Source organism: Pleurodeles waltl, chromosome 12, assembly GCF_031143425.1.
Source record: "Pleurodeles waltl isolate 20211129_DDA chromosome 12, aPleWal1.hap1.20221129, whole genome shotgun sequence".
Taxonomy (NCBI): Eukaryota; Metazoa; Chordata; class Amphibia; order Caudata; family Salamandridae; genus Pleurodeles; species Pleurodeles waltl.
Genome location: NC_090451.1, coordinates 57,680,899 through 57,697,211, shown reverse-complemented (window position 1 = coordinate 57,697,211; position 16,313 = coordinate 57,680,899). Strand labels below are relative to the sequence as shown.

General features: G+C 44.3%; 1 protein-coding gene across 1 annotated transcript in view; it reads left to right on the top strand.

Annotated features, from left to right (window-relative positions):
* The first annotated feature begins 1,196 nt into the window (after positions 1-1,196).
* RAB8A (RAB8A, member RAS oncogene family) overlaps positions 1,197-16,313 on the top strand; it is a 63,844-nt gene continuing 48,727 nt past the window's right edge. Inside the window, exon 1 of the mRNA XM_069216398.1 lies at positions 1,197-1,382. Within this exon, the coding sequence (XP_069072499.1) occupies positions 1,241-1,382 (142 nt within the window). The 5' untranslated portion in view covers positions 1,197-1,240. The remainder of the gene's footprint in view (positions 1,383-16,313) is intronic.

The following is a 16,313-nucleotide window of genomic DNA, read 5'->3' as shown; positions in this document are numbered from 1 at the left end:
TCTGAAAGTGCTGGTGGCCCGTCATCGTCTAGGAGCGGCTGTCCATGTAAAGGTCGTCGAGTTCAATGCGCCAATGAGTCCGAGCCTCTGCCTTCGTCTATTCTACCGCACAAATCGAAACTAGATTTCGCACCCAACAAATGAGGTCTGCTGTTTCCACACAGGAGATTAACGGGTCCAGCATTACTGGTCCAGTTGTAGTTTTTCCATGTAGTTTTCTCGATCACTGGATTCCTATGGTGTGATCCACTTCATTCAGAGGGATAGTCCTAAAGTAAGTCACAGTGGCGTTTGTCTAGGTTTGCAATGACATCTAAATGTACATTTAATATCACCATCTCTCGTGGGGAAACGTATGAGGAGACAACATTTTGAGGGAAACATATTCTGTGGTTTTTACTGCCGAACATACCTCACTCCCTATTTAGGGAGGAGACCTCTGAGTTTTTCAGGAAAACTGACACAGATGTAGCTTTCTCAAGGTTATAACGATCTTTACTGAAATGCGATAAAATTAAATTTCACCCATTTTTACCAACACCTCCAACTTAGTTGTTTTCAAACGTTGGCCTCTATAACACCTCATCATAAACATCAGAATGGCTAACAGAAGTTAAAGCGATGGAAATACGCATTCTACTTGTGTAGTTTATGAATTGTAGGACACCACTGGCAATCCACGCTTAATAGACTGCCAATTTTTTTAATCCATCTTAATTTTCCCCATCATAAAATATCTTTTATTTAATTTATTCCAGGTCAATAGTGAAATAACATCAATCGCAATTATTTGTTTTTCAGAATCCACTTCTTCGACATTAATAAGAACATGTTTGCTAAGCGAGTTATTGCTTGTATCAGATGTTTGAAGTTATATTTATTCTTAACATATTTTGTTGGCCACAGTCCCCATTGTTTGCTAGTTGGAGAGTAGGTTTAATAAAACATTTTTTGTGTGCGTTTGTGGTTTTATTAAACTTGGAAGCCGCGTTCCTGTGTCCGGCCCTCCGCGGCTGCGCCGGTGGCAGCGCCCCCCCCCGGCTCGGGCCCGGCCCGGCCCGCACTTCCTGCTTCGGGCCACTCGGTAAACTTTAGCCCTGAGCGACGGAGGCCAGCTCCTCCGTTGGAGGGCGGGCGCCAGAGGTGACGTAGCGACGCGCCGGCCTCCAATCGGGAGCAGCCGGCCCGCCTGATGGACGCGCGGCTCGGCCAGTAGGGCGCCGCGGCTGGCACTTCCTGTATGTGTCCGTGTTTTAATATGGCGAAGACGTACGACTATCTCTTCAAACTGCTGCTCATCGGCGACTCCGGGGTGGGCAAGACCTGCGTCCTCTTCAGGTTCTCCGAGGATGCCTTCAACTCCACCTTCATCTCCACTATAGGTGAGTGGGGGGGAGCTCAGGTGAAGCGCACACCGGGGCCGGCCGGTGGGGGCCGGGGCAGTAGAGTGCACCGGGAGGGAGCAGGCCGCTCCCCCCTGGGGTGGGAGTGCCCTGCGACCCCGCACCAGGGGCTCCGTACCTCTAGGGTGCTAACTGTCGAGATCCCTCCGAGCTGGGTAGGGGAGGGGATCCAGCCCTCATATTTCTTTGAATTCTGGGACTTGTAGTCTTGTGTAAGAAAACAGGACTACAAGTCACAGAATGCTAAGGAAAAAAACCTGGCCTGCAGCAGGACAGCATGCACAGAACTGGGAAACGTGGTAGCTATGTAGTTGCCTCTAGGACTGGCACTGCTGCCAAGTTTCCCAGGTTCATATGAGTTGCTGCTCCAGGCCAGACTGTTTTATAATCTAATAAACTAGACTGCAAGTCCCAGAATTCAAAGAAAACTCGTGGACTGGAGGAGTAGTCATGGCCGTGGGAAACTTGGCAGGGCTGATACTAGTACTGAGTGTCAAAGATCATAAAATAAATGGTCGCGAAACCTCCTCCCCCCTGGCGATCTAGAGTCAGAGGGATCCCATGTGCTGGACTTCAGCCAGTAGGGTTGCCACTTAGCTGAATGTCGCCCAGTTCCACGTCTGGCTATTAGATGTATACTCTAAATGTGTAATGGGAATTGTAGTGATAATTTTATCATAGAAAAGTCCAGGACTGGAAAGGAAGTGTCCTGATGAACCTGGTTGACAGTATCCACCTCACTCATGCCATCCTGGACACTGTTTTCTGTCTTGGGCTTTCATGTGACCAACAGATGAATTCTGGGTGCTGTAGTATTGATGTGGTTCCTTTGAACTAATCAGACTAACACATCTGATAGGAATGATTTAGAGGTAAAAAGCAGTGTTACAAAAACAGTGGCTGTGGTGTCAGGAGTTCAGGTGGCCACCAAAGTAAGTAGTTTTACCTCTGGGAGCTTACTAGAGGTGTAGAAATGTAATTTAATTTAATTTGTTTTTGTGAAATTTCAGCAGTTACTCTTAATTATGCAAAATGCAGATTTGTCATTTTGCTCAATATTTTCTTTATCGCAACGAACATGCTTATGTCCGTTTTTGGCACAAGGACGCACTTAAACAAATCACTGGGAACATAAGCTGCTTGCGTTCTGTTTGCGGACTTTACTGTGGATGGCATTTAATTATGAGAAGTGCCATCATTTCAGAAAATTCTCCTACAACAAAATTACGGTGTATAATTTCAATTTCATCTACCCCTGGGTCACTTTATCTACTCGCAGAAGGGAGTGGAGTTTGTGCTCAATAGAGCTTTCACGGAAGGGTCCCATAATAGACCATCAAGGAAGCTTTATTGTGGTAAGTGAAGACGCACTGTGGGGCCATACTTGGTGTTCCCATAATGTTCTCCTCCGTTCCTCAACATAGGGGGTGAAAGAGGACTAGAGTATCGATCACTGTAGGCTCCTCTGACATGGAAGTTGGATCATGAGTTCTCGAAATAACCCAAGTTATCATCAGCGTTGTTGTTGTTGTTACACCTCTGTTCTGGAAGGGGATTCAGCGATCTTGGGCGTACTGAAAGTTTCATGATCCTGTCTAAAACCTGATAACTAGAAAGGCACAAATGCCACATTGCCTCTGTACTCCACATATATGTTAAGAAAAAAAAAAGTAAAATCCTTGGTTATGTGTACTGTTCTTTGTGAATTCGATGACTGGTGGTGGGAGGGTGTCGGAGTTTCAACACAATTTCACCACCCAGGTTTCCCCCAAAATATCAAAGTTCTTCACTTGGGCCATGTAAGAGACTTCAACGTCTGACCTACCTTAAGCTGGCTGTTGCACCCAATTAACCAAAATGAACCGCCCAGGCAGGGAACGAATATGAATCAAGGTCAAAAATATTCTCTCAACAAATGGTGGTTGTGGTACCTTTCATGGTTGGAAAGATGTGGACGGAGGTGATGGTAAGTTCCACAGCAAACCCTTTCATCTGAGTGAGTCTTGACAAAGAAGTGGGCTGGAACCAGAACTTCTAAATGCAAGATTGACTTTAAAACATAGGATGGGGGTTTTATTGTCAAATGATCTCTAAGATGGGTGACAGAGACTAAATTTCAGTACAGACTCTGGAATGAACTCCACAGAGTGGGAAGTCCAGTAATACTGAAAGCAGCATGGGTGAAACATATTCTCTCAAAGCTGAGGCAGGCCATTCTGTCAACACCAACGATTATGAGGATGTCCCTGTTGCAAACAAAATGTATTGGTGATGGAGCGCTTAAGTCGTGGACATCAACTGCACACACGTGGCCCTTTTTAGGAAACCCTCCCTTTCTTGCCCTATCACACTGTTCCATTTTTTGTTTGTATTTTTTTCACTAACCTACCTTCGAAATGTACTTTTCACTCATGACTGCTTTTCTCATTTCACTGTTTTATTCAAAATGCCTTGTACATATGTACAATGCTGTCTGCACCTATGTTGTCTAGTCTATGCTTTATGATACCTTCCGGTATATAAGCTAAAAAAATACCCTAACCCATCAAGAATTTGTATGTTGTATATCCTGTATTTTACTGAGCATTGCTGGAGATTGTTCAACAAAAGTGTGCACTGTCTTGACAAAGTATTGTTTTTCTGTAGCTGATGATAACTTTGTATGTTGCAGCCTACCAGACAGCACATCTGTCTGGTTTGCTAAAGACATCTTGGGGACATTCAGAAAGCTGACTTAAGAATGCATTCTGCAGGTTGCTTGCCATTGGCTTTTTGGTTTGTAAGTCACATTTTCTGGCTTTCCAGTTTCTGCCTATTTGCTTTAGGCGTTCCAGCTTGAGTTTGTACCTTACCTTGTTTACAGTATCCTTCTGAGTGATCCCCTTCTGCAAACTGATCTGTAAATATTGTTCTTATCTTGTCTCATTTGCTGTACTTATTAAGTCTGAGGTCATATGTCAGATGCTGACTTACCAGGTTGCTTGTTTAGCTTTCTTTCTCTAATTTGAAAGTGAGAGTATTTAAGTGACAATCTTGCTGGATACTGGGGTGGAAAAGAGGTTTTTTTCCTAGCACACAACCACATTTAAATAAACTGTGCAAGTATTTCAGAATCTGTCAGAATTCGGAATTCAGATGTAGCACATTTTTGTTTATTTCTGAACTGTGTTGGAAACAAAAACGTTGATATGGTCAGAAGAAATCATTACAATAGGTGATGCAATTCCCACACATTTTTGTATGTGGACTGTATAGTTTTATCAGTAAAACTGTATGTCTGTGCAAATGTAATGGTCCTTTCAATTGAAAATGTAGTCTTTGTGATGGCAGTGTGCAACTACACCATGATTATTCCACCCTACATCACTCCACACCACTGCATTCTACCCTGCACCACTCCACTATACACTGCTCCATGCCACTGCACTCTGCACCACGCCACTGCACTCAGTGCCACTTCACGCTACACCTCTCTACTCTACCCTGTACCATTCTGCTCTTTGCCGCTGCATTCTGCTCTCCACCACTCTAATATACGTCACTCTAATCTATGTAGTAGGAAATTGGACGACTTTGCAGAGGTTTTCCCCACTTTTTGCCCTTCTAGACCTACGAAATGCTTTTTCTCATCTCTGACAGTGCACTGAGGCCTGCTACTCAGACCTCAATGCCGCTGCTTTTTCCTTTAACCCAGTGTTTCCCAAAGTGTGCGTCGTGGCTCCCTGGTGCGCCATCAGAACTCACCAGGTGCGCCGCACACTTCTAGGGAACACTGAAATACTTTCATACTACCATACGGCCCCATTCTAAAAATACATCACATTTACAATGGAGCTGTACAGGAGCATGAAAATGAACGAATCACAGTGGCAATAAATCGAACTTGTTAGGGTTTTGCAATGTTATGTTGTAAGTTGTCAAACCCATCAAGTTTGATTTGTTTCCTCTGTGAGTCTCTTTCATACTACCCTACAGCTAACAAAGCGGCATGGTAGTATGAAAAAGAAAGGCTTGCAGTGGAACCAAAGCAAACTTGAAGGATTTTACAATAGACATCATAACATTGCAAAACCCTAACAAGTTAGATTTATCTGCACTGCGATTCTTTCTGTTTCATACTACTGTACGGCTCCATTCTAAAGTCAAGTTACGTTTAGAATGGAGCCAAACAGTAGCATGAAAAAGAAAGAATCACAGTGGAAATAAATCAAACTTGTTAGGGTTTTGCAATGTTACATAGTAAATTGTAAAACCCATTGTTTGATTTGTTTCCACTCAGTGTTGAATTATTTTAAAATAAAAACATCCCTTAAAGCTCTCCTCTGAAACACGTGGCTGCTGCAATTAAATGTGCATGCACAGAACATTGAGGCAGCGGTAATCCTAAAGCCATCTTGGGCCTCTCCAACCCATTTACAGCCTCTCCCTGCCCCTTCAGTTCACTCTTGCAGCTTTCACCCAATGTGGAGCTTTTCCGTCCTTCTCTTCATTTGTCTTTCCTATATGTGCCTTTGCTCGCATTAAATGCCTGATGCAGAAGACTAAGGCCCATATTTATGAAAAGTTTGTGCTGCATTTGCATCATTTTTTTAATGCAAAAGCGGCGCAAACTTACAAAATCTAATTATTTTGTAAATTTACGATGCTTTTTCATAAAAAAAATGCAAATGTGTCGCAAACTTTTCATAAATATGGGCCTAAGTGCCAGTCCTTAAAAATAAGTGTTGGTGCCCCCCACTGGAAACCCAGTGCTTAATTTGTAGATAAAAATGTGCTGGTGCTCAAAGCTCTCTTTTTAAACAAGTGGATGCTGCATTTAAATGTGCAAGCCTTCTCTGGCCTCTTTTTAATCCATTTACAGCCACTCCCTACTCCTTCAGCTCACTCATGCAGCTTTCTACTTTCTCCCTTTGTGGTGCTTTTAGTTTTTCTCTTCCTCCACGTTTCCCATATGTATCTTTTGCTCTTACTAAATGTCTGATACAGAAAAACAGAAACCACCTGCTCAAATTAAGCCCTGCTGAAAGCACTGGCTCAAATTAAGCACTGTTTGCACTGGGATTCTTCCTCTTTCATACTACCATACAGCTCCATTCTAAAGATGTTATGTTTGGAACAGAGCCATACAGTAGTATGAAAAAGAAAGAATTACAGTGCAAAAATCAAACTTGTTAGGGTTTTATAATGTGCATTTGCAGCCCTGAGTAACCTATGTGGGGGTGTTATGGAAGCCACAGCTGTCAGTGTCTGGAATGGTTTGGACCAGCGCATGACATCTTGCCTAATAAATAAAGAGCGTGTTCGTTTAGGCAGGGTCAGGCACAATCAGGACAGTGATGGAGCGTTACTTCTGTTCGTGTTCTGCAGCTACTCAAGAAAGAGGGTAATCATGAAATTACAAAAATGTCAACATAAAAAGGGAGATAAAAATATAAAAAAGAATCAGGAGAATGTATTTCTCCCTTTGAGGCCTGAATCAGATCTATTGTCATATGTGGGACTACCAAGTGTGGTGCTGCAGGATCTGAGATCAAAAATGCTAATGTGCCTTTTTTCTTTAACTTACCAGGAACAAGAAGAAAGCGCTATGGCAGGCAGAAAAAGCATGACAAAAATGTTGTGCATTGGCCTGCAGCAGCTGAGCTGGTTACTGTCAGTGCATACTCCAAGTCACTCAAGACCAGTCCCTATGGCAGAAGCCCCTTATTGGCTTCATCCCAATTATTTTTTAGGGAAAAAAATGGAAGGGCTCCCGAATCCTGGCTTACATCCCCTCACCCATCAAAAAAAGTGACATAACAGGGAGCCGCAGCCAATGGCCAATAGGTCAAGGGAGCCAAGGGTCAAAAAGGTTTGGGAACCACTGCTTTAACCCTTTGCTGTCAGGCCTTTTCCCCCCTCCTGTGCCAAGCCTTTTTTTGGCTATTTGGGGCAGTTTGCGCTTAGGCCCTCATAACATTTTGTTCACATAAGCTACCCACGCCAAATTTGTGTCCTTTTTTCCCAACATCCTAGGGATTCTAGAGGTACCCAGACTTTCTCCTTCCTCTGAAGGAGACCAAGATATTAGCCAAAATACAGCGTAAATTTAGTTTAAAAAAAAAAAAATAATAGGGGGTAAAAAGGAGTGCAGAAGAAGGCTTGCGTTTTTTTTTTTTTTTTTCCTGAATATGGCATCAACAAAGGGTTTGCGGTGGTAAAATCACCATCTTCCCAGCTTTCAGGAACAGGCAGACTTGAATCAGAAAACCCAGTTTTGTCATTTTTCTGGGACATACCCCATTTTTAGGTCGAGCGTTAGGCCTGCTGTATACTATAGAGTGAGTTCCAGCTTTTTGATTTGTTAGTTGCAGTGTCCTTCAAAAATCTTTGCTTGCTATTGGTCAGTTCTGCCTCTTTGTCCTGCCTTTTTTCACTTTGGGAGCAGCACAAAGTACTGTGTAATTACGCTATGTCCTGTTTATCTCTTCTGTAAGGGACTTTTTTTGGGGGTGGGGGGGGGGGCATTTGCCTGTTTCACCTCAGCAGTGTGGGTGCTTGTTCAGTTACTCCTCCCCACCAGCTCCCTCTGTAAACATAAACCAACAGCCAAGGGGGGCTTTTCCAGGGCCATCTCACCCTAGCTCTCTTCCTTTTTTTTATTTTCAGTCTGTGTGGCAATTAAAAGTCCAGTCAGTAATTTACAACGCTTCTGAAACGTAGACAAAATTCTGAATTCAGCAAGGTGTCATTTGTGTAGATCCTACAAGTATTTCCTACAGAAAATAACAGCTGAAATAAAAGAATATTGAAATTGAGGTGAAAAAAGTCATTTTTCTCCACGTTTTACACTGTAACTTTTTCCTGCGATGTCAGATTTTTTAAAGCAATATAACGTTACGTCAGCTTGACTCTTCTGTTTGCGGGGATATATAGGGCATGTAGGTTCATCAAGAACCCTAGGTACCCAGAGCCAATAAATGTGCTGCACCTTCATTTTGGTGACAGAAAGCTCTGGAATCAGAGAGGAGCCACAAATTTCCTTCCACCCAGCATTCCCCCAATTCTCCAGATTAAAAATGGTACCTCACTTTTGTGGGTAGGACTACTGCCCGAGAAAGGAAATGCCCCAAAACACTATCCGGACACACTGTTTTTGCAGTGGGGGAACCTGCGTTTTTGGTCCTGGGCTCAGCAGACATCTAGGGAAACCTACCAAACCCAGACATTTCTGAAAACTAGACACCCGAGGAGGGAGTCCAGGGAGGTGTGACTTGCGTGGATCCCCCAATGTTTTCTTACCCAGAATCCTCAGCAAACCTCAAATTTAGCTTAAAAAATCTATTTTTTTCCACATTTGTGTGGGATCTTCATATCACCCAATGTTCCCCTCAGGCTCCTGGTAAAAATGATACCTCATTGTGGAGGTGGGCCAAGTGCTTGTGAAAGGGAAGAGCCAAAAACATGTCGATGTTGAGGGGGGAACCAAAGGGGGTCCAAAAGGGCAGTTTGTAAAAAAAAAAAAAAAAACATTTTTTAGGCTGACAAGTGCAGCAGAATTTTTATCGGTATAGATGAGACAATGAGGGTGGTAGGAATTTTGTGGATTCCTGCAGATTCTGGAAGGTTCCATCACAAAAACCTGGGAAAATGTGTGATTTCCAGCAAAGTTGGAGGTTTGCAGCGCATTGTGGGTACGAAAATGGTGTGGGGTGCATGTGAAACACACCACCCTGGAATCACCCAGATGTTTAGTTTTCAGATGTGTCTAGGTCTTGTGGATTTTTCTACATGGCAGCGTCCCAAAGTCCATAAAGTGCAGCCCTCACCATTCCAAGTGGGACGATTTGGGTAATTGACCCACCTGCCCACTGGTGAGCAGAACACCTTTGGCCCCATTTATTTGGGGTGGGGGTATGGCCATACCCCCACCCTCTTATTTTGGAGGGAAAAAAAACTTCCCTGGTCTCTGGTGGGCTTTCTGCCCCCTCTCCACCTTGTGGGCAGATGGGCCTTCCAAAAATAGGCCAATCTGCCCCCAAGGGGCACAGATATGGCCAACAGTAATGTGCCCCCATGGGGAGTGACCCTTACCCAAGGGGTTGCCCCCCCCCCCCCCTAAAGAAAACACACACACCAATCCCTGGTGTCTAAGTGGTTTCTCCTAATAGAAATACGCTGATCTGCCCCCAAGGGGAGCAGAAATGGCCAAAAATAAATTTGCCCCCCAGGGGAGCGACCCTTGCCTAAGGGGTTGCTCCCCACCTCTAAAACTCAAAAAACTGACCCCTAGTGCCTAGAGGTTCCCCCCCTCCCCAGAGGCAGATTGGCCTAATAACAATAGGCCGATCTGCCCCTGGTGGGAAAGAAATGGCCTAAAATAAATTCCCCCTTCCCTGCTTTGCATTTCTCTTCCGACCGGGGAAGTGGCCTCTGATGAGGTCAGTGAGCGAATGCGCGCTGACGTCATCAGAAGTCACTGGGGGAATCGGGGGGCTGGGAGGGAGTCGGGGTGTAAGGGGAAGGGCTTCTCCTTCCATCCCTGCCTTGGGGGGGTTGGAGGGAAGCCCGCAGAGGGAGCGCTAGCACTCCCTCTGAGCTCAGTGCCGAGGACGTAATGGTTACGTCCTCGGCACATGAGCACTGTGCCGTTGGACGTAACCATTACGTCCACAGCACAGAAGGGGTTAAAACAAGGTATGTCTGATTGTTTTACAATTGGCACAGGACATTAGCAGCATAGAAGACCCTAGTAAATGGTACCTAGGGCATGGGTACTAAAGAGGGTCCCTAAGGGCTTCAGCATGTCTTATGCCAACCTAAGGGACCCACAACCAAATTACACACAGACTGCCATCGCAGGCTGCATGACAGTGCAAACCATGAATGAAAACATGGCATGGCCCACTCATTATGTACTATGCCAAAATCACTGTATGTATTATATGTAAGTCACTCCTGCTGCAGGCCTTAAGAGCTCTGAGGCAGGATGCATTATAATACATGTGAGGGCTTGTCTGAATGAGCAGATATGCCCCTGTGATGTCTACTTCGATTACTAGGTGTTACAAGTGAACAGGGAAGCCATCTTAAGGAATCACAGGGCACTGGTCACTACGAGTTACCCAGTTACATAATGGCTTCACTGAAATCTATGGTGTTTGATAAGAAACACCTCGTCTTAATAAATCAATACTAATGCTGGTATTGAATTTATTATGGCATGCACCCAGAGGGCACCTTAGAGGTCCCCTCTGAAATCTACTAGTCCTCTAGTGTGCTGGCTGACTGGTATTAACCAGTCTGCCACCGCAGATGAGCTTCTGAGCCTCTGGAGGTGAGAGACCCGCTCTCAGAGGTGAGAAACAATGCCTGCCCTGGCAGAAGGTGTTATCACCTTCCCCAGCAGGATGGCTAGTATATCTGTATACCTAGGCCAGGGACTTCAAAGTCCCTTTCATATGTGACCCTGGCTTATCCCAGACCTGGGAGAGGCAACCACATGCCCAAGGCCCATTTGGCACCATGACAGATGGGAAATGAGATCGTCAGGAGGTGTGGTGCACTGTCAGGCTGGCCACACCCCTAGGGTGGGCTGCCTGAAGTGAACACAAAAAGGAGAATTCCACCATCTTGTGTGTGGTGAAAGTAGGAACTCTGGGACAGGGTGAAGGCGTACTGACCCAAAAAGTAAGTGGCCCATTGACTGCTTGCAGGCTGTTTACACTTCGACTATTGCTGGGACCGATTTTGGAAGGAGCAGAACATCCTCCCCATAACCATTGGAGGAGTGCCCAGTACATCTACAACTGGAAATGATCTCCTTAGAAGTAGAGGAGCTGCTCCCCTGCATCTACAGGCACCACTCGCAAAGTCTGGTACTCTGTCCACCGAGGGAACAACGAGTCAGGAGAAGATTGTTTGGAGCCCAGGAGGTCGGCCCGCCACTTCACAGAAGTCCAGAGACACTTACATACCCCCCCTCCCCGAGTCTCACTACACCTATAACTATGGCACTCGAACCCTTGCAGCAACCAAGACTTGGTGCCAATCCAATCCGGACTCTAGCGGCACCATGGCAGACCTACCATTGTGGGACGTCAGGGTCCACAAGGTCAGCACAGAGAGTGGCCCCATTGACCAGTTTCCCCTCGTCACCTGGTCACCAAGACACTGAGTGAGTCTCCGACTGCTGCAACCTGACACCTCAAAGGCACCTTTGCAGCTGAGACCTGCAGCCGAATTTGAGGGAGACAACTGTGCCATTGGGGTCCTGAAACCCTCAAAAGCTGAGCCCACCCTTGGGTTTGACCAGACTGCACACCCAGTTGCCGCTTACAGCCTCCTTCTGCATGGGCCAAGAACCACAAGAGTTTTCAGCATTGAGACCCCTCCGGACAAAGCACCACTGCACCTGAGCCCTGTCACTGACTCTGGGTTTAGCTGGACTGGCCCCCAGTGCCCGCTTGCAGCCTCTTTTCCACGGGACCGTTTCCCATTGAAGTGAACTGGACACTGACGCAAAAAGCACCTCTGTCCTTGGGTGCTCCAGAGTCGGCAGCAGTGACCTGCAGGTGATGCCTTGGACCTTGCCCCATACTCACTTTAAGTCCAGGAGAACAGTCCTGTACAACGTTGTTTAGTGACCCTATGCAGTATATGTTTATTCCCCATAGGATAACATTACTGCTTGAAGCTCACAGTATGTGTATTTTATTGTGACTTGAAAATTGATAACTCAAAACATACTTGCCCAATTACAATGATCTTGGTGTCTAAATTAATATGAAAATCTGTTATTTTTTTTAATTGGTGTTGGATTTCTTTATTGTGTGTGTCTCGCTTACTGCCTCTGTGTCTGCAATAAACGCTTAACACTATCCTCTGATAAGCTTAACGGCTCGTCCACACTACCACAAAAGATAGCTTTTGGGATTATTATTGTAATCCTGTAAACCAATAAGAGTTGCCTTGACTATCTGCATAGTGTCCTGTTACAGTGGTACTCTACATAGGTAGCCAGCTTCCTACATATACCACTCCACTCTACTGTGCACCACTTTAATCTACACCACTGCATTCTATGACGCTGCATTGTATGCCGCTGAATTCAGTGCCATAGCACTGTACGCCACTGTACTCTCCAACACTACACCAATGCACTCGTCACCAGTCCATTCTACTCTTCCACTCCAGTGAATGCCACTTTAGGCGGCTCCACACTGCCACTCTAATGCACAACCCTATCTGCCACTCCTCTCTACAATACTCTGTTTCACTCTTCACCATTCCTGAATGACACTCCATGCCACTCTCCTCTATGCCACTAACTTTTTGACATCAACCACACTGGTGAACAACATGGCTAAAACCCATAGGCGAAACCAATAGCTCTTGCATAGGTGAGAACTATTGTCTTTGCTAAAGCTTGTTTTGTGTTGGACACTTCACAATCCATTCATAGTAGTGTACTCTGTTCATGCACTGTGTTGATAAATGCTTTGGGGGGGGGTGTTGTGTGGGTTTTTTTTTTTTTTTTTTTTTTTTTTTTTTGGTGTTTTTTTTTTTTAACAGAGGCTTCAAAAGTCTTTGTATAATATTAATTGGGTTACCCTTATAGATAATTCACTTTAGAGAAAGGGAGATGTGTGTTTTGCAAAGATTGTTTGAATGGGGCATAGCAGTAACTTTCTTGTATCATGCATCTATCTCATGCAGGGGCTCATAAAAAAAAAAAAGTATGTATATATATATATATATGCTACTGTTTTGTTTCCGTCCTTGTAAGTCTGGTAGCATAGTGCAGAGGTCCTGAATCCATGGTCCACTGGCTCCATGACACCCACTTAAGGTAAATAATATATTCATAACTTATATGCATATAAAAAGCTAAATTGAACATTTAAAAACATTTCACACACTCCGAAAATGTGAAGGAATTTGAAATTGGAGGCTAAAAATTAAGCTGGTATCTTCAACTTGATTGTGTCATACCTTTTGGCACGACTAAGAAATTCAACCGGATGGAGTGGAAATAGAAAATACCACAGTATTGTTCTGATAAGTGAGCAATATTGACACCCAGAGAGTTTGAAGATAGTTCATCATTAAAGATTTCCTGTTGACCTATTTTGATACAGAAGTAGCCCAGCGTATCATTACTAAAAAAAAAAAAAGAGTGAGAGAGAAACTTCTTCTGTTTTCCTCCCTGAAAGGTTTCTTCTGTGCGGCAGCTGCATAAGACCCAGTTGTCAAAGTATACGTTTACACCTCATTATATAACAAATACTTGTAAGATTCTTCAGTATAGCATATTGCAAATGTACACAGCTAAGCCATTGTTTTGTCAGAATGTCTGCCACTATGTACGTTTTCTATGAAAAAGTGAAAGGCAATGTAAGGTTAATGAGGGTGTAATGAGGTTATCGCACAAACCCTAAATATACATGAAATTCACAAGATAAATTATTGCCTTAAACTCACTTCGCACGTGCACAGTACTCTTTTAATCTTAATACCTGTAAATACTGGTCTGTGGTGGATCAAGGGAGACCCGAGCAGGCAACCACCCCCCTCCCCCCCCCCCACCCACCTTCTCCAATCTTCCGAGCCAGCTCTGTTGTGCAACATCTTTTAAAAAATAATGACAACCTAATTAGGTCTTGCACAGGTGAAACCTATTGGATTTGCCAGTGCTTTATTTTTGTTGTTGCTTAAAATTGTTTAAAATTTCGTTGGAAAAGAAAATTCACAAGCTATAATGCTACTCAATAAAGTTTTTAGTTCTAATTAATTGCATCTTACATAGATTCCACATATATTGTGGTTACAGCCACATTTGTAGTTGGCCACACACTGGTGTGCAAGCATTTATTAAGCCAGACCTACTTGAACTGGATGGTGGCTGCCGTACATTTTGGTGATTCAGCAATGGCAAAAGCAAGAATTTAAACTTTTTGCGAGAACACAGGTTTCATCATTTACATGGCTCTTGGACCTTTCTTGGGTTCTCAGTTCCTGCACTGTTGTCTGGTATTTTTATCTTTTCTGAATGTATGTCACTAGTTATAGTTCAGTGGGTGCCTGTGACCTTCCACCAGACATGGGTCAGTGTGATCAGATAGTCTTGTGTTTTGGTTATGGTGTGCACATATTGCATCCCTGTCCCAATGAGCATGACTGTACCTTCTTACCATTGTGAGCATGATTGTACCTCTTGCTATTGTTGAAGCGTCTGTTCATACTCTACTCTAGTTTCTCATTGACCAAGCAGCAGTCTCCTTCTCCTACTATACCTTTCTCCCTTACCAATATTCAGCATTTCCATAATTGGGTCTCTATGCCAGTATAATTTGTTAGCTTTTTTCACCCATGTATCAGTTTCTTTATACAGGTGTCCGCTTGCCTTGCAGTAGTGTTCGTACTTCTGTGGTGCCCTCTTCTTATCCCTGTTGCTCATGGTTCAGTAGGTGCCAAAGCCTGTGTATCCAACTGCATGTATCGGTACAGTTTGTGTTATCACTGCATTTGCAATGAGACTCAAATGTTGATGTTAACAGCAGATGCTGTTGCAAGTGTCAAAGATAGTGTCTACAAGCCTGAGATTTTACAGTAACTGGTTTTATATCTGAGTTCTAGGGTAGCTCAGTGATATCTAGTGGGCTACAAATTAGAAGTCTACCCCTCCTTGAGATGCAGTCCGTCCAAGGAACTCCAACCCTCTCTTTGCACATGTCCCAAAGACTAGGCCTATAGGAAAGCTAGCTGCATATCCTGGACAGATCTGCAAGACCCAAGTGATGACTTTTTTTGGAGATATCAACAGGAAGTGAGGGTTACCCGAAGAGTCCACCATCAGCAAGAGACATTTGATTGGTAGTCACAAGAGCCTGAAACGGAGAGGAATGTGTGTGGTTGTAAGAGTAGCCTATTTCGGAGACCACAAATCATATTTCCATTTCCCATCTACAGCCCATGTATTTGAGGACCAGCATTTTCCAACCTCCCTCGTTTTCAATGGTGCATCATGGGTTAGAAATGCACAGGGCACGTACCATAATCTCGTATGTATATCTTCTTGACAGTGGAGCTGAAGCCCCCAGCCCTTCCAGTGCTGTCTCCCAGTGACCTGTAACCCGGTTGCTTTCTTACCTTCAGAGTGGAGGAGTAATTATATTGTTGTACAGTATAGTTTTACTGACCTGACCCCTAAGCCCTTCTCAGTGCTTGGGTAAGAAAAACCTACCTATTTGCTAAATCTAGTTGGTTGAGCAGCATTTTAGAGAGCGACCTGTATGGGAAGCTTTTAGAGTCCTCTGTAAGGGTCAGAAGGGTACAACAACCTTGTTGCAGTAAAGGTTTGGCTAGACTTGTACATGGATTGAAGAAGCGAGATGTAGGATAGATGGTTGTATTTGCAGATAACTTCCACCTTCTGGGTGATTTGGCTGGTGGTCTGTTCAGCTACAAAACAGTGTTCTTCTCTAAATGCTGATCAAGGCAGTTTCCTTGCCTTTTGGGATTCCTGATTTGTGGCCTAAGAGGAGGCAGTTTTCTTAATTCCAGGTGGAGACCTGGGAAATGCCGGTCTTTTGATGAATTTAGCCATTAATAATTAGTTGAAGATTAGTTGCAAGCTGGACATATGTGTGGGGGCCCTTCTGGGCACCTTGTTTCTGAGGCAGAAACCCTAGTGTCACTCACTCCGCTTCCTAGCAAGGGTCAAACCAAGTGTAGTTATTCATTTTGAGCTTCTGCTTACTTAGATTAAATTTACCTTTGGGTATGGTCATGTCACTAATCTGATATTTTCCAAATTGTGAGCAAGAAGCTTCTTTATCAGTGGTTCCCAACCTGTGGTCCAGGGCCCCCTGGGGTTCCACAAAGCCTCCTCAGGGGGTTCGCGACTGCTTAGAAAATTATAAAATGTTA